Below are 18,992 nucleotides of genomic sequence, written 5' to 3' on the forward strand. Positions count from 1 at the left end.
CGTTATATCCGTGTTCGTTATATCGAGGTTTGAGTGTACTTACTGTTGATGTCGCCCTCTCTCTCGGCTCACTGCAGCTGCTGGTGTGGTGCCTGGAGGCGCAATTTGACACGGTGATCCTGGACCGGCCCATGATCCTTCAGACTGTGTTCCAGCTGTACAGCCACCTGAGCGAACGGCGTTTCCTCACGTGGGACTTCTTCCTGAACCGCTTCGACGCCCTCTTCATGGAGGCTCAGATCAGCCTCGAGAGGAGCGGCGAGATCAGCTACACACGAGGTGCCTGCTCTTTGGCCTACACGTGTTGTCATTAGCTATGTATTCCTGCCAAGCTGAACGAATGAGCAATGATATGCCAGCGACATTGTGCAGTCAGCACTTCTGGTTTGCCCCCCATTCGAACTACATTTTTTTTGGCAGTTAGCAGAAATTGTCTAGGCATGTGTGAATAGTTCTTCACGGCTAAATGTAAGCGACGTGTCACACACAGTGTGAAAATAATACCACAAGCAAGGTTCGCAGAAGAGTACCCAAGATATCATTTAATTTCATTTTCATATCATTTTTATTTTCTTAATGACCCCCAAGTGGGTATTACGTAAGGAATGGGTGATTACACCATCAATATCACTGTTGCAGTGATCCATATAAGTTGCCTTTGATGTGCTTTGCGTGAAGCTTGATGGGCAAGTGATAGTGGCAAGATTGTGGGAAAGGCCGTTACAGTCTTTTGCTGCTCTGGGAAAAAAATTACGCAGAAAATACCAGAGCAGGCAGCGCAGGATTTCTAGGACTGTAAAGGGTCAGTAGGGTGACGAAAGCTAAAACCAGTGCCTTCCACCAGTGGAGACCACTGTGAATAGAGCAGGCCAAGGAACATCTGTATACAAGACCAGCTGTCTGCTATTATTCGCAACTTCCACGGCCTATAGGTGGCGCGACTGTACATCCAACATGGCGGTCGTTGAGATTATCGGCCCGCTGCAGATGATTTAGGAACGTACATGTTTGGCGAAGAGTTCAGTTCTTTGCGCTTCGGCTGCACTCCGATTTATGTTTTAGTGAAAGCAGGGTTGCGGTGACATATTATAATAAGTAAAGGAATGTCGGGTACGTAAGTGGAACCTCATTAGGAAGATAAATATGCACACAATTGTAAATGAAGCAAACACACTAGTCGCGTTGCTTGCGGCGCTTAATCGCGCGTTGCAACCCCCGCTGTGTTGTTAGCACTATATGGTAGTAGGATACTCAGTAAAGATGTCTCAGTAATATCAGAGACAATCTCGGAGACATGCTTTAGATTATTTCTGCTTGCATTGCATTCTGCCGCGTAGCTAGCTCAGCTCCCTTCAAAGCACGAAGTAATGTAAGTAAACGAAAAAAAAAAAAAGATGTGTTGCCCTTCGAGACCGAAGCACAAGAACCACTTGAGGCATGTGCGATTATCGGAAATACGATTTTATTGCGCTTTCTTGGTAAAAAAGAGAAAAAATAAACAGCGAAATGCCACAATAGGTCGACAAGCAGCGAATGAAACCAGCGCGAGACGCAATTTTCGCGTTTAAGATGTGACGTTCCTGTTATCCTACGCTTTCGGTGTTTATGAGAAGTGCAATAAGTAACATCGTACGGGACAGGGACGAAAAAACAGCACCATCAGCAAGTAATACCGAACAAAAAGAGCTGGAGATGTGAAGGTCACGGAGGCACTTCACAGCCACTTCAGACGTGGAATGGTGCGATGGACGCTTTGAAAGCGGACTTTTCATTATATTCTGGAGGCAGAACGCATTCCTAATCAGTTCTGGTACTATCTGCACAGCGACTGTGTCGAGCGGAGGAACGAAGCGCGAGAAAGGTGATATGAGGTAGTAGACATATACTCAACCACAAAATGGGATTCTACATACATTCATGGGCCTTGGTTATTTACTTGCGAAGTTTAACCCGCTTAACCACTCACGGGTTTTCGAGGCGCTAATCTGAAGGGGAGGCTTTTGCTTTGCCTCCCACTGTACGATGTGAGCACCGAGGCCCGCAGTAAAATCAGTTGCCTTTTTCTTTTATTTTCCGTTCACATTGAGGAACCGAAAGTGTCACGTATCGAGACCGTGCACACCGTCGCAAAACGACCCCAAACGAGACAAAACAAGTGGCAACATTCGCTGACTCAAGCGGGTCCAACATTTCAATAATCTCAACAGAGCTTCCGGCGGCCCCCACTCGGCGGCGCCACGGTACCTGGAAGTTGCGAATACACACCTCACGTTTAAAGGCTGTGGCGAGCCCACAACCCACGGATCAATATAGGCTCCAACTGTCAGCGCTAATACGAACCAGTCACTGCTTTGTGGACTTGCCGCATGGGAAAAACAACCACAAGGAAACATCAGAGTCGAGCATCATAGCAAGGATAGAAAACTGTTTTACTGTCGGTAAATACATGTAAGGATCTGATCAATTGGTTCGTGCAATGTTCAGCTGCTTCAAGTGCATTCATAGGACAAGTGCGTCCCATGATAAAGAACTGTAAACTGTACTTCGTTTATATTTATTAATTCTCTTATTGTTTGTCATGCAGACCTGAAAAACAGCAACAAGAACAGCGAGGTGTTCCAGCGCAAGCTGAACCGAGCTCATGAAGCGCTGTCGCTAACGCGTGCCGGCCGCACGCTGACGTCCAGCCTGGGCACCAAGTGGCCCTACAAGCGTGCCATGTCTGCCCCTGGGGGCATGATTTCACGCCAGGACAAGATGGGTGTGTGCATTTGTTCTTAGTACCATGTTCCTTTATTAAACTCCCAAGTTCCAAAGTTTCGTAAGATAGTACAGTGAAATCTCGGTATAACGAACTTCAGGGCACGGTGGAAAAATGTTCGTTATTCTGAAAGGTCGTTATAGTGAAAGCCCAAAAGTTTACCATAGCAATAGAATTTCAGTAATGCAAACGTCCTATCTTTGCAACGGTGCGTCCTTCAACTTGTTTCTCACAACAATGCACACGGGTGTGTCCAGATAAGATCGAACACGAGGTCCCGGTCACCATTCCCGATTGTGATGAAATTTACTGTAGGCCTAGGCATTACACCCAGAATAATGGTTTCACAGTTAGTTTTGCGAAAAAAAATTTTGTTCGCCTGGAAAAAACATATACAAATTTTAGCCGCAAAGAACGCTTTTCCGCCAATTTCGCGATTTCTGAATTTTGAGCGCACCTAGGGAAAAAACGGTGCACTCCTTCGTCACAATATTTATTCCTCCTAAAGAACAAGTGAAATACAATCTTATTAGTCTATTATTTACCTTGCTTGTCGAAGCACTTTTGAAGAAAAAAATCACAAACTTGGCAAATCGCACAAATTACCTGTATTTCAGGAATTTATTGCTGCAAGCAAGTTAAAGTGAGGATAATAAAAATCGGTGCATATCAACTTTGATACTTTCGCTCTCGTTTAAAATAATTTTTGTGCTTTTATCGCGCTCCATTTTAGTTGATAATTGGGCTAAAACGTAAGTAATTTACCAAAAACGCCGAAGTTTGAAAATGATTTTCTCAAAAAGGCCATTCTTAATTTTTTCTAAAATCCCTCTGATTGAAGTCAAGGACGTCATCCACCATTGTGCAGAAAAAAACGTTGCATTATTTTTGTTGCTAACAAGTTATAGTGCGTCAAATGTGACCATGCCAGCCTAGCGGCCGCGTCGTTCGTTATGGGCTGAAACTCGGATATAAGTTGCTAAAAATACTTGTACGTGTCATAATCACAAATCAGCAGCTCCACACCAACAAATCCGTAGCCCGGTGTCATGGTTCAGCAAGCTTTGTCTTGGGATCAGCCGCTTGACAAACCCGCAGCAGCGGCCGCTCGATGCTGCGGGCACTCACATTACATGAGTGCCGCTTCGACTGCGGATGAACTCCGCTTGAGCGCCAAACTATGCTCAGAGGACAAACGAGAGAATGAATGCATCACTGTGAAAGTTAAAGGCCGTAAAGTGCCAACAAATGACATAATATGCAACGAAAACTCTGCCGTCAATTTCCCAGTGAGCGCCTTCAATACAGCATGGATGTATTTTTTTCCCCTGCTGTTATGCCCGAAGCCGCATAATATCGTGATAAACGCTCGACTTGCGTTGAATATTCTATCTGCGGAGGCACAACAATACAGTATTGTAAAAGCGGTTCTTTAATGAAGTAAAGGACTTGGACACACTTCTTTTCACAGCTGGCTGACACAGGTGTTCTGTAACGAGATGAACAACTGCAGTTCGAGTTGCTCTACCATCGGAAGCACGTATGACAGCTTTCTTTAGATGTCAATGGCTTTCTTTTGTGTCATATGTTGCTCATAGAATGGACCTAATTATCTTTAGGCCATCAGAAGAGAGAAAGCAACACATGAGCGCACTACTGGAGGCGCTCACTGGGAAATTGCCGGCAGAGCTTTTGTTGCATACTATGACATTTGTTGGCACTTAACGGCCTTTAACTTTCACAGTGATGCATTCCTTCTCTCCTTCATCCTCTGAGCGTAGTTTGGCGCACAAGCGGAGCTCATCCGCAGTCGAAGCGGTACTCATGTAATGTGAGTGCCCGCAGCATCAAGCGGCCGCTGCTGCGGGTTTGTCAAGCGGCTGATCGCAAGACAAAGCTTGCTTAACCATGACACCTGGCTGCGCATTTGTTGGTGTGGAGCTGCTGATTTGTTATTATGTCACGTACAAGTATTTTTAACAACTTCTATCCGAGTTTCAGCTCATAACGAACGACGCGATCGCTAGGCTGGCATAGTCACATTTGACGCACTATAACTGGTTACCAACCAAAATAATGCAACGTTTTTTTCTGTACAATGGTAGATGACGTCCTTGACTTCAATCACAGGGATTTTAAAAAAATTAAAAATGGCCTTTTTGAGAAAATCATTTTCAAACTTCGGCGTTTTTGGTAAATTACTTACGTTTTAGCCCAATTATGAACTAAAACGGAGCGCGATAAAAGCACAAAAATTATTTTAAACGAGAGCGAAAGTACCAAAGTTAATATGCACCGATTTTTATTATCCTCACTTTAACTTTCTTGCAGCAATAAATTCCTGAAATACAGGTAATTTGTGCGATTTGCCAAGTTTGTGATTTTTTTCTTCAAAAGTGCTTCGACAAGCAAGGGAAATAATAGACTAATAAGATTGTATTTCACTTGTTCTTTAGGAGGAATAAATATTGTGACGAAGGAGTGCACCGTTTTTTCCCTAGGTGCGCTCAAAATTCAGAAATCGCGAAATTGGCGGAAAAGCATTTTTTGCGGCCAAAATTTGTATATTTTTTTTCAGGCGAACAAAATTTTTTTTTGCAAAACTAACTGCGAAACCATTGTTCTGGGTGTAATGCCTAGGCCTACAGTAAATTTCATCACAATCGGGAATGGTGACCTGGACCTCGTGTTCGATCTTATCTGGACACACCCACACGTGAACGTCAGACAAGGCACGTTTATTTGAAATAGTCCGTGATCGTTTTTTGATGGGTGCAGCACAAACTCTGCGTCACGAACGATTCTAGACCGTCCACATTTTTATGCGCTGCTTCGGTCGCTGTGCCGCTTTTTTCTATGAATAAGCGGAGTTTCCTCAAGTAATCCAACGCATCCGTGGCCGACACGGACTCGTCGCGATCTTCGGGTGCTACCGTGACATCGTCGTCCATGTCATCGCTGCAATTCTTTATCTTTGAGAATCGTGGCGATAGTCGACCGCGCCACTCCACGATCTTTAGCCACGACGGCTTGTTTCTTTCCATCTTCTATTTTCACGAAGAATGTCTACTTTCTCGCTCAAAGAAAACTGCTTCCGCTTCTTCACCGTAGGAGGAGTTTTTGAGCTCAGGGCAACACGAACGCCGGGACGCACTTCAATAAAATAAAATACGCAGAAGACTGATGCAGGTGACAGATCGTGAACAACTGATAAAGCAAGCAAGTAAAACGTGACGCAGGAAAAAGGGAAAAGCGGTGGCTATTTGTACTTTTTTTTCTTCTCCCGCACCGTCTCAGGTTTTCCGAGCCCATGTTCCATGGCACTCCACTTACAAAACCTGATGCGTCGTCGCCTCCGCAACGAAGGGGAAAAAAAACAAGAAGAGTTCTCCGCCGCGTCTTTCTCCTCCCGCGCCATCTCAGGTTTTTGCGGGAGGGCGTCCGCTCTTCGCGCTGCGTCGTCTGCTAGCTTACAGCTCCGACTGCCATGACCGATACACTGAAATCTAAGAACCCTCGCATTTCGGGATATAAGTTCGTAGTACTGAGGTGTTGTTAAGATTACACGGGAATTAAATAACGATCGTTATTCTGAAATGTTCATTATTCTGAAGTTCGTAGTAGTGAAATATTTTTACATTGAAACTATAAGCAGTCAGCACGGGATTTCTTAAAAGTTCGTTAATCTGAAATGTTCGTTATTGTGGTGTTCGTTGTAACGAGGTTTGACTATACAAAATTTTACAATTACAGTGCCTTGCATCCAGATTTCGAAAATACATGCACAGTTTACCTGCTGTACACTGAAAATAGTAATGGACGATATTCTCTTTCTAAGAGAGGCTTCTGTAGAGGACGTGTAATGTTCAGATGTAATTATATCTGAATAGGTGATAATGAAGGGAATTAAAATCGTAGAAGAACCTCTATAAGTGCTGAAACTCCAATGCACAGCCCGAAATTGAGTCAGTGAGCTTGGATGGTCTCAGGCAAGCAAAGCAGAAAAATTTGTGGCTCGAGGAAGCAGAGCTTTTTCTTGGAGATATTGAGACAAACAACTAGCTTGAGCACAGCGTGTGCTTCAAGTTGAAGGGTTAAAATTTAAGTCTGGGAGGTCGTTTTGTAAGAGGAGTGCAATTTGTTCTGCAGGGTTAGATGATATGTGTTAATGAGTTACTTCGGAATCAAAATGGATGCAAAGTAGGGAGCAGTCATATCATCCATTACTGAAGAGTGTGATTGGCTGGTATGAAGCTAGCAAATGCAGCTGATCATACGCGTATGATCAATGATGTTGGCTGCTCTTTTTCTTTGACAAGTGCAAAGCAGCGAGTTATTGCATTGTTCCTTTGTTTCACAGTTGTGGACAAGGAGAAGATCTATGGGCGCCAGTCCTCAGCTCCTGTACTCAAGAGGAAAAGCTCTCGGATGAGCGCTGCTGGAACATTTAGTGGATACCCTTCTATGCAGCATTTTCCAAACAGCTTTTTTCCAGGTGAGTTAACAGTTCTGAGATACGTACGCGCTTTGTATTCTGGAACATATGCCACAGTAAATGTAGTAGGTGCTGTCTTATACAAGTTTCCATTGCCTGGTAGTGTCGAATAATGATGATTGACAGCACAAACGTAATATACAGAGCACAGAAGAAAGAGCATTCCAAGCAAGTACCTTCCCCCTGCACACATTCTTGATTCCTCCCGTACCTCCGAACGGTAGGAAGGTGTCCTTTGCAACAGTGCCTCTGAGGTTTGACAGGCACTTTTCTACAGTTGGGTACAACTTCAGGAAGCAGTGGTATTTCCACCTCAAAGGCAGATGCTCACAAGCCTGCACCAGTGTGCGTGTGGTCTAGACTGACGTCATGAGCCGCATGGTCAGTGACCTCGCCACCGGAGTACATCACTGAGTACATGAGCAGGACTATTTCTTTAGTCATGTAGGCAGTTGGCTGGCGCCCTTCGGTCATCTAGGCGGGGCCTTTCCTGCTTTCTTAAGTTGTACCCGGCTAGCACAGTACATGGGACAAGGGCCATCCCTGAACATGTCATAGGAGTCCCAGACAGAGAACCCTTTCTCGTTTCATGTCAGTAAACATATCTTTATCGTCATCCCAACAAGTTCGGGATTACGATTAAATGTTTACTGCATGTGGCACACATACATATGCAACAGATAACACATTACAAACATTTAACATGAAACGACGACGCCACATGAGCCAACCAAAGTACAGCCCAACTTCGCTAGAGTTCTTCAGAGTGATGACAAATTGTATACCTGACACTTCCTGTTGCAGATGGCAACCTGAAGGACATGGTGCAAGAGGAAGGCCACTTTCTGCACGTTGTGCACAGAGTGATGGACATGGAAGATCACGACAAGGACACACTCCATCTTCTCATCTTTCTGCTCATGGAGGTCAGCTTGTTGAATAGTGTGGTTTTAGCGTCTTTATTTTCCTTATCACGTGCACTCCTTTCACCTATATGACAACAGCTCTCTGAAAATGTTACTGACGTTTGCAGAAGTAAGGCAGTTGTGTATTGAACTAAGACTTTATTACGTAGTGTAAGTAGATGGGAGAAAAAAAATAGTGAAAATGTGGTTAACGTTTAACTCAACATTCAATGCCTGAAAACTTCAAATCAAATGCACACGGCAGGCAAAAAGAACAGCCGTGTTTTTTTTATTAGGTGCACTACATTTGTTTTCTAACCGACATTTTAGGCAATGAGCAGTATGTCCGATGCGTAGTCAGTAAAAAAGCAAACCTCCACATTCATCAATTAAATGATGTGACAGAAGAATACATGCTTGTATTACCATTTTCTCAATGATTGAGAAACAATCTGTTATTAATATTTGAAGGCAGTTCTTATAGAATGCTTTTGGATTAATAATATAGATCAGACTTTAAAGCTTTTCAATGTACATATTGTGTTTGGTGCTCTGGATTTTTCTTTACTTGGTTTTGCCATTTGTTTTAAACTGCAGTCTCATGTTTCAAACTTGAAAGCTAGCTTACAGATGACACGTTTTGCTTTCATGTTAGATTCAAACTTACTTTATTAATTGTTTTGCAGAACTGTCTAACTGCTGTTCTTGGACCTATTTCTTCTCTCCCGTCTGTACCTCCCATATACTGACTTATTTACTTTTTTTTCATTGCTGAACAACCCTTAAAACCCATACTTCTCTTTTGTTGCATATCCTTTTACCTTTTTTTTTTTCTTCGTTATCTTGTTTGGTTGGCTCCTTTCTTTCTTGCTTTCTTGTGTTGCTGCTGCTTTGTTTTTGTTTTATGTTTGCAACCCGAAGTTTCTCTCTAGACCTGACCAGTCGCACCCGACTGAGGAGAAAGCCATGGCAAGGAACCAGGTATGCCGATTTGGTATTATTGACTTCACTGAGGCTGTTGTGATGCCAGTTACGTTTCACAAGTCATAGCTCATTATGGAGAACATGCATATGACGAGTTTTATTTATTTATTTATTTACTTCACAATATGTACTGCAGGCCCTTCTCGGGCACATGCCGGAGTGGGTTGAACTTAAGTACAGTTCACAAAAATTGAAAAAAAATGAAACCGTATATACAGAGCAAAGAGCATGAGCAAATACAAAATGAACAAGGAATACACACATTATGCAGTAAACAAGGTGTTCACGTAACATAGTAAATGAAAAGTTGTCTCGCTATTAACACAGTGTAACAGATATAGTACGTCAAGCATGGACACCAGATATAGCGAAGCTATTTTTGTGTTGGATGGAGCTTCGTTATAAGAAGATTCAACTCCATAATGTTAGGAAGACAGGTAGAACCAGATTTATTGAAGCTTCTGTGCCGCTATGCCAAGGGCATAACTTTGTATTTGGCACCAGCAGCTCGTTAGACATACAGTGTGAATAAATATGTTTTGTACTTTAAAGACATGGTTGCTGTCAAAATGGGACTGTGCGTTTGGTGCTTTTGATCGACTTCTATCATAAATTAATAGAATGAGTTTGAATAGATGGCGTAGAAATGTTTCTATTCTTACCCTGTTTCTGGGCACTTTAAAGAAGTGTTTGATGTGACTGTACAGTCGAACCTGCATATATCAAACCCACATAACAACGAATTCTTGTGTATATAGAACAGTTGTAAAATTTCCTTGGATGTACTCTCGATATATAAAATATTTTATGTATAATGAATTACCTATATATACAACTTTTTTGTGATCCCGTTCAGGTTCGATATATCTGGGTTCGAATGTATAACTGTGCTGTGAAGAAGGTTTTGCATAAATTCTTTTGACTTTTTGTTCTCTTAGCTGATAGTTCTTCGACACCTGAACATTCTTCTGGGTTACAGCCAGGCAGAAAAGGGTTTTCTTGTGTCACCAAACAAGTTGAGGTATGTATGCCTGTTTCTATAGAATAAGTTTATCTTGTTTTTGCAGCGGTTGAAGTGTAGTTGATGTTGAAGAAGTTTTGAATCATGGCTCTTGTTCTGTTTGTGTTACAAACATTTCATGTGAGTCATTACCATTAATTTTTTTTGCTTAAATCTTCATCCTTAGACATGTTGGTCATGATAATCAGCATTTACTAACTGACCCAACTGTCGTCACTAGAATGTCACTTTGCGTGAATGATTACCGCGAGCCAACAGTCATACTTTGGTTCCTAATGAAAATTCCTGAAAGCCTTTCATTGCCCAAAATGCCTTCGTAAAAGCTTGTCCTTTTTGTAACATTCTTGGCCTCTTTTGTTGCACGCTCGTTGCATGCTGTTTGTTCATTTTTGTTGATTTGCATTTGTGGAAGTGGGTGACTTGCACAGTATATGTAACCATGCAAAATCAGTAGAATTCGTTCCAAATAAACAAGTTTGTTTATCTTCATACTATTGTAGCAATAATTGCAAAATATAACAGTGTGTTCCTAGAACTGCTTTTGCTCAAAAAACAACATGCTTCTCCAAATCATCTGAACATAACTGTGAAACATGTATTTGATTGTTCAGTTTCTATATTAAAGGAAACCCTTACTTTCTCATCAAAAACTGCAAAAGCTCAGAGCAAGCATATTCGGCAAATCATTGATTTCTTCACGAACCATGTCAATCACTGAACAATGACTCTCCCCCCAAATATTTCAGGACATCGCTCAGCGATGCTTTGTGCTCGCGGCAAGATGAAAGAAAATGCAGTGTTAAACCTTATGTCCTTGCAAACCATAGCAAATCAAGCCATATTGCCCGCATGGGCAGCTTACTTTTCTTCTTGTAGAAGAGCTGCGTGTCAATGTGTGATAGATTGTGGCACACAGCTCGTCCTGAAGGAACTCTCGGTTGACTTGGCTTGACTTGATCATTTTTGTGCACATTGTAGTTTGGCCCTATGCTCTAACCAGCTGCGCCTCAGTGGCACTCTGCTTATAGCAGTCACAACTGAAACCTAAAGCTTGAATGTTATACATTTTATGAAAAACCTGAACTCATTGTACATGATGCTATTGTCAGGTGTGTTACCTTTCTGCAGCCGTTCTGTAACGCTTAGCGTCAATTGTTATATCTTGCTTAACCGCTAAATTTATTTCACATCTAATGATTAAACCAGTTCACCATACCGTGTGCAGACTTTGCATTTGTTCCCACTACCAATTTTTGTGCATTGTGGTACCTGGAGCATTACAGTAGTACCTGCTTTCCGAACAATGCCAGCATCATGTTCCGACTTTCTGACGCTTCCCACTCATGCCTAACATCTTTTCAGGGCATCACCAGTGTTCAATGCCTTTCTTGCATCCATGCCAAAAGTGAGTTGCAAGTTTTGCGAAATATGCCCGTGAAATTCTTCTCTCTTAGTGCCCGATATGTGCTGCACTCAACTGTTAGCACAATTCAACGAAACTAGCTTTTGATCTGTATGGGCACTAGCTCTTTTGAAGCTATGTAAACCAACAGCCCGCTGTAATTTCTGTTCGAGCCAAGAAAAAAAAAGCAGTAATTTAAGAATGGTAGTGCCTTCTGAACTTGTCAATGGATATACGTTGTATATGAAGCGCCTGTTGCACCGTTTTTGTCCTGGCAAGATCATGGCAAGGTTACGGCAACCACCTTTTCAAGGAAGTTACATGCAATCTAATATACATCTATTCATTCATTTTGAGAATTTTTTAATAATTTAAGTTTGTCTTAAAGCAGATTCAAATACTACTGCAATATTTGTTCGAATATTTGAAGTGCTCAAATATTTACCCATGCCTAGTGTGAAAAAGTAGTAAAAGTACGAGAACTGGTTTCTCTTTCTTATTTATTGGCGCCACATAGTGAAATACCAGTCTGGAAACGCTTTGGCGAGTTTACAGGCTCGATTCGAATGCAGGTGCTCGACTACAACTTCAAGATAGGCAATGTGCTGCTCAGCACGTGTATGCCCGTGCTCATCTACTGTCCGTCGCCACAGCGTTACTCCCACGAGCATGTGTCTCCCCGATACTCACTGTGGTTACTCGACCCACCGGCACGGCACTCCTGGCTCATGGCTGTGCTTGTGGTCCTCTACAAGGTAATAACTTGAGTGTTGTGTAACTTTGTGGTTGCTATAACAGCTTGTTTCTCTAGTCGTTTGTTAACCTTGTTTAACTGTTGCATGACTCTCTTGATATTCCTCCCTTTTTTAAAGCACAGCTCTTAGACGCCCGTTCCTGCATTGAGCGGCGTCGCCGTTGTCGTCGGCGTAAACGATAGAGTGAACGAGGACAAAAGAGAGTGAAAGGGAGAGTGCCCCAAGGAGTTTTCCACCATGAGAGCCAGTGAGACGCTGTGTTAGCGTCTGCAATGCCTCGTGCCTGCTCGCGCTTCTTGTGACAGCGCAATGCGTACCTCTCACGCACGGGCACAAGAAAGTGGGTTGAAGTGCGAGGCTTGGGAGAAGAAGACGTGTGTTGGTCGAAGGGGCATTTTGTGTGTGGAACGCTGTAGCGGAATCTTAAGGGCCCTTTATAGTGCGGCGCAGCGTTCGCGTCAGCCAGTGGCTGCAGAAGTTGGTGACGCCAGGTTCACCACGTTATGTTGATGCGAAAACCGAGCATTCTCTATACTCCCACACACGCCGCGCCGCGTTGCCTTGACACATGCACATTTGCTCAACTTATCGCAAAATCAAAACACCTAAGCAGATGCGCTGAGAATTGGTATTAGGCAGTATCGGAATCGTCAGTGAATTTTTGTAATGGTTTTCTTCTACAGAAAGAATTGCGACTGTTATCATTGCAGTTTAGTCTAGGCTACAAAAATTAACATAACTGCCATTGTAAATAATCAAATTTCTGGCTTAGAATGACAGAAAGTTTAGCTAGCTGGTGAGGATTATTATTAAAAGAAGTACGACATGCAAATACAGACACAAAAGAAAAATAAGGTCACACTCTCGAGATGTCTTTTTCTCTTCTCTTGCGGCCATGTTGGCATGTCCTACCCTTTTTTTATTATTATTATGCATGAAATTTTATCCACTGTCTCTTGTGAGTTTGTAGATGCAGTGTGAGTAGATACAAGAATGTACCTGTTAGAGGATCTTTTAGAAAGTTGTACTATGTAGACTTAAGTCTTTTGGTCAGTTATAATCTATTAATTTTTTAATAAAAACCATACTCCTTTTTTCAATCTTGAGATAAACTTTGTTTTGGGTCACACACGTATATAAAAAGTGATTTAGTGTATGTTTTCTCTGTAAAGCCAGCAGACCTGCAGCCATATTTCATGACCTGATAAGCCTGAAACATTATTTCTGGCTTCAGTCAATGATTGAATGTTGGAAGAGCTATGCTGCCACACTCCATTTCACCAAAAGCACACTCTTCAAGGACGAAGTCATCCTTGCACCCACTGGTTTTGACATTGCACACTCACAAAATGTTAGCTCAGGTCCAAGTACGACCACTGTAGCAGCTATGCATGCATCAGGCTGTGGGCACAGAAGACAGCTACTGCACAGATGCACGTGTCAAGTGCGAGGAGTTGGTACAACGTTGTGTGCACGTGATTCATGCATTCCCACTAATACAGGTGTTCACACTAGCAACAAAGTGGCATGACAGAACAATCCACATGCATGAAAGACAACATGTGGACTCGTAAAACACGGTCTTTGAAAACAAAGTTTGGGTTAACAACAACACCTCTGACGTAAACAGATTCTTATGCAAAAGCAAACATTCTAAAATATCTATATGTGAGGACAGTTTTACACATCTGTGTAATATGAACAATGTTTTACATTTGCCTTTCAGTTTGAATATGGAGTGCCGCCTCTATCAAGACAAGTTCAAATGCTGGTGCGGATTTTGCTGAACACGCTGGATGCCCAGAATCACCAGTGCAAGAACATTCCAGAACCATTTTTAAGTCCCGTTCCATCACGTTCTCGAGGTGAGAATGCAAGTATTTATTTACCTTTGCATTGTACACACAATAATGGATCATCAAACAGAACGAGCAGCTGCCCTGCAAAGTTGTATACTATTCTCCCTATCACGTGATATGTGATGTCACGTGCTTGAGCGTCAATCAACAATGTTAGCTCACACAAGCAGCTTCCCCAACCTTCAAGGTTTGGCCACTCAAGAAAGGATTCATTTATCACCGAATAACGCATTCAGGATGTTAAAGCATTTTATCAGTAAATCAGGATGTGCACTCTCAGGTTGTATGCACAAGGGCGTAGTCCTAAAAATATTTCAGTATAAAACAATTAGGCATGTGTTGATAATGGCACATTAATATAAACAACTCTATTGGAAGGCAACCATGCTTGTCATAGTTGACTTTCTTGATACGTCTTGGGAAACAAGTGTGTGTTTTGAATTGTGTATATCTGTTGTCTTTGTATGAATATATGATCACTATCCAATGTTTCACTGCCGTTAATTGGGATTTTCGAGGTTTAGCTTTTTTTTAACCTTCAGAAACCTTTGCTCCTTTCAAACGACCACACTTCAAGATGAAAATTTTGGGTGAAATGTGTGTTTGTGCATGTGCAAACACAGACATAGTGTAATAATGTCTCCAATGTCATACGTTTCCTGCTGCTAGATGACCACTACTTACAAGTTAGACCGTATTTCTGCTCTAGTAAAGTCCACTAAACCAACCCATCAAGTTTTGTAATAGTTGTGCGCCTGCAGCCTGTGTCTTGAATCGACTCCTAGCACATCTGTGTAAACCAAAATAAAGCTTTTCATTAAAGGTAACTGACCTGACTGTTCAGTGAAGGCCATACGATGATTGCTTAAAAATTTGTGTGTGCTACGTAGTATCACTTGTCGACCTGCATTTCTTTATTCTATCACGCAGATCTAAGTACAGCTTCCGTCGACCTTGAAAACATCCAAGAGCACGACGGGAGCACTCCCCTTGACCTTGGCCTAGCCGGAGACGAGATCCGGTTTGCATTTGGGTCTGGTACCACAGCCGAGGCTAAAGCCAGTTACCACAAGCCCCTGGCACGTGACACGCATGACACAACCGAAGCTTTGCGCTCCGGCAAAGAAACCGGGGACCGCACCCAATGGAAGGCACTCAAGATGGCAGACTTCAGCTGTTCTGGAGACGAAGACGAAGCAGAGCCGGAGCTCGAAGCAATCCCCGAGAGTCCCAAGTCTGAGAGCTCGGACATGGCCGAGTTTGGAGGCGAGCTGGAGGCCCTGGCACCTTCCGTGCCAATGGCAGAGCTCGCGGAGCAAGCAAGGGTCAGGGTGGTCAAGGACGTACTACCCGGACAAGAATCAATCAAGGTCACTGACGCGTCATGGCAGCTGGCAGAAGAACCGGTGCTTGTGGGCAGCACACCCGTCGATTCACAACCCATGTCTTCCATGCTGTCTGGTACGGACGGCCAGGACTCTTCGCAGGTCCACATCGAAAAGTCGTTAGCGGAGCCCATGGAGAAACCCACATCAAGACCCCCGCAAGCAGTAGTTCCCGACAAAGCAGAAGCAGATGCAGAGACAAAGGCTGTCGACGACAGGTGCAGAGAGGCATCGCAGAGCCCTTCAATATGGCAGAACTCTTCCAGTGTCCCGCCAGACCAGAAAGCCGCCACGGCCGCGGTTGCTGGCAAGTGTGGATCCCCTCAACCGAGGCCAGAGATCCGCCTCCCGGACGTGCACCCGAGCGACATTAAGGGCAAAGTTGCAGCTGTGAAGAAGGTCTTCGAAGCGAGAGCCACATCAGACGCGGCGGCTGCTTTCGCATCTTCTCGCAAGAATGTAGTATCCCTGGATGCTAAAATGATGACGACACCGAAAGAGCGTGCCCTTCTCACCTCAAAGTCCACCACCGACATCGACGATGGGGAACAGTCGGCACCACTGAGCCCCAGCAAGTCTCCCAAGCCTCGCATTCATCGCATGGGGGCGGTCGACCTTGGCTCCCTGAGAGTCAAGGCAGAGTCACCAAAGCCCAGTCCTTCCAAAGACACCACTTCCGCCGAGAGTTCCCTCGCAGCAGTCACGGAGTCTCCAAAGAAGGTGCCAAAAGATCCGACAGCTGATACGGTAGTCAGTCAGGCTTCGCAAGATTCGAGGTCACACCAGACGGTAGTAGCGAGCCCCAAGAAGTTGCCCTCGGAGCCTGCCGCACAGCCGAAGTCACCTGGCGTGTATGTGAAGGAACCGGCGACTGCCCAACGGTCCCTTGACATGCTGACCGCCAAGCTGCGAAGCGCCGTGCCGAGGGAAACCGTTCACAGGACCAGGTCGGAGAGCAGTCAGGTGACAGTGCCAAGGCCACTGCCACCGGCCTGCAATGTGCAACGGCAGCACGGTCCCATTGTGCTGGAGCCACTCATGGTGAGCGCTCTCTTTCCTGAGCCAATCGGGATTTGTCAACAGCTAGGATGAGCGAGTGTTGGTGACGTGGTTAAACTTCTTGAAGCTATATTAGCTCCCTGTGCCCATGATAACGTTATGAGACAGAATTGAACAAACACAGTTTGAGGTCTTTGTTTCACTTCACAAGGTAAAAGATGCTTTATATGCTGTCGGTGTGGCTTCAAAGATCTTAATAGTATTTGAAGATGATTTCAATATGGTAAAATAGCAGTTTGGACACACACAATCATAAGCTCATAAGCTTTCACTCCAAGTGTTATTCATATCTCCATGTTTCTTCTTCAAATAGAAGGTAAGGCGTGCACAAGAGAAAAGAACAACACAAATGCACTTCTCTTGGGTCCTTGTTGGCACAGTTTACCTTCTTTCATGATGATTACTTACCAACTAGCTCAGCTTTCTGTCGTTCTAGGCCTGTTTCTTCATATTTGCACATCATAACATGACCCTCACCTAGCTCCAACTGTAACAAGCCAAGATGTTCTTGCGTCTTGCTGGGAACATGCATGCAGGTAAGGCCAACTCCAGAGCGGCTGCTGCCCATTGGCCCACAGCCCAAGGGTACCAAGCCGTTCATGCCCAAGCAGCTCTCAATGGGCAGCCTTGGTCCCGGAGCCGATTTCCGCTTCCGACACGAGCCAAGACAAGCCGACGTCTTCCTCCTAGAAGCCAGCCGAGGTGGGGGCATGCAGACAAGGCCGGGCGTTGGTGCCCACTTCGGGGGCGCGCTCCTCGGACACCAGCCGCTGGGCCCCATGGAAATTCCGTCATTGGAGAGGCTGCTGCCTGTAGGCCCGATGCCCACACGCCAGCCTTTGGACACACGGAGCAGCCCCGGATCACCCGCACGCCGACTCAAGGCGCGATCGCAGAGCACCGACACCAACCTGGTTGCAAAGCGCAGTGATCCCGACCTCCTCGCGCGAGTGCAGCTGGCTAGCACTGAACACATCTTCACTTTTCCTGACATCCAAGCAGTTGAGGTGAGCGAAACTCTGCTCCAGGCTAGTTAGTCAACACTTGACGTTCAGCGCAGTAAGGTGCATGTACACAACACCAGTTTTACTTCTGTCTTACCTTTCTTTTTCTGCATTTGTTGGCCTGAAATTCGATTATTTTTTCTGGTTGGTGGACTAAAAGACCTGAAAACTACGCATAGAGAATATTACAATACCTAGAGACACCTGAAGAGTTAAATGTAGTGCGAAAAATTTAATCTATGGAAAGGAATCTGAAGGAAGAAACATAGTCATGGGGTATGTACTAAAGCAGGGGTCTCAAACACGCAGCCCGTAAGCCCCTTGCTTGTGGCCCGCGGCACGCACATGACTGTCTTCGCCCCACATTTCTTTTTCTTTTCTTAATAAGTATGTTCGTGAGCTACACTGGCATGACTGGTCTAAAGCACCATTTTCGTGAGGCACCCCATGTGGTCACCATGTGTTGAAACATAACCATGAAACGAAAACTATATTTCAGAATCGGCGTCCAGATTTTAGTCATTTGGAGATCGGTATCCACATGTTGTCGGAATCCTGGCACTAAATCTCCTTTAGAAATGACCCGTATATGAGATATGGGAAAGATTTTCTTACAAATTTCTTTCAAATGGCAACGTTTGCTGCCAACTTGTGCTGCAACTTGTACATACGGCAAGTTGGTTCACTCGTTTGCTTTACTTGCTCGTCAGCCGCAGATAATTCGGAAGGACTCTCCGGTGGTTGAGAAAGCCCACCCCTCCGCGAATTCACCCCAGCGGCAACCACCAGCACAGACGGCTTCCGCCACTCCGTCGGAAGAGAAAGGCAGCAAAGGTGGCACGGAAGCAGCCGTGGACGCTGCCTCAAAGGAGCGGGTGCGTCCTCAGGAGCACTCGATCAGCGGAGGCCTCATCGACATGCTTGTGAAGGACGTCATCCTGGACAAGGTGCTGAGCGCCGCCGGAAGGGTGGAGACTGCCTTCCTCACCCACGGCTCCAACAGCCTCGAGGTCAAGGACGACGAGGACACCGCACCTCACCCTGAGAAAGGTCGGCACGCATGTCACTACTGCATGCACGCTGTAACGTGGTAGTATAGGCAGGCGGGCGGAAAGGAAGAAAGAAAAGAAAGAAAGAATGAAATGTTCAAAATGCGTTTGGTTCGCTAAGAAATGCTTCGCATTTAAAACAGCAAGAGAAAGAAAGAGAGAGAATCAAGGAAAGAGAGAGGAATATATAGACAGAAAGAAGAAGCAAGAAATAGAAAGAAACATATAGAGAGAGAAAGAAAGAAATAGAAATAAACAGACAAAAAATACATAGAAAAAGAAAGAAAGAGAAAAAGAAAAACAAAGGCCACAG

General features: G+C 44.4%; 1 protein-coding gene across 2 annotated transcripts in view; it reads left to right on the forward strand.

Moving 5' to 3' along the window:
- The window catches only part of LOC119373864 (protein unc-79 homolog), an 84,233-nt gene that overhangs the window by 39,447 nt on the left and 25,794 nt on the right, over positions 1-18,992 (forward strand). For both annotated transcript variants that reach the window (XM_049420271.1, XM_037643931.2), the window contains 12 exons: positions 78-279; positions 2,585-2,761; positions 7,122-7,256; positions 8,061-8,182; positions 9,083-9,142; positions 10,084-10,166; positions 11,529-11,571; positions 12,141-12,323; positions 14,050-14,188; positions 15,113-16,608; positions 17,163-17,633; positions 18,341-18,680. In XM_049420271.1, coding sequence (XP_049276228.1) covers positions 78-279; positions 2,585-2,761; positions 7,122-7,256; positions 8,061-8,182; positions 9,083-9,142; positions 10,084-10,166; positions 11,529-11,571; positions 12,141-12,323; positions 14,050-14,188; positions 15,113-16,608; positions 17,163-17,633; positions 18,341-18,680 — 3,451 coding nt within the window. The remainder of the gene's footprint in view (positions 1-77; positions 280-2,584; positions 2,762-7,121; positions 7,257-8,060; positions 8,183-9,082; positions 9,143-10,083; positions 10,167-11,528; positions 11,572-12,140; positions 12,324-14,049; positions 14,189-15,112; positions 16,609-17,162; positions 17,634-18,340; positions 18,681-18,992) is intronic.

This window comes from Rhipicephalus sanguineus, chromosome 11, assembly GCF_013339695.2.
Source record: "Rhipicephalus sanguineus isolate Rsan-2018 chromosome 11, BIME_Rsan_1.4, whole genome shotgun sequence".
NCBI lineage: Eukaryota > Metazoa > Arthropoda > Arachnida > Ixodida > Ixodidae > Rhipicephalus > Rhipicephalus sanguineus.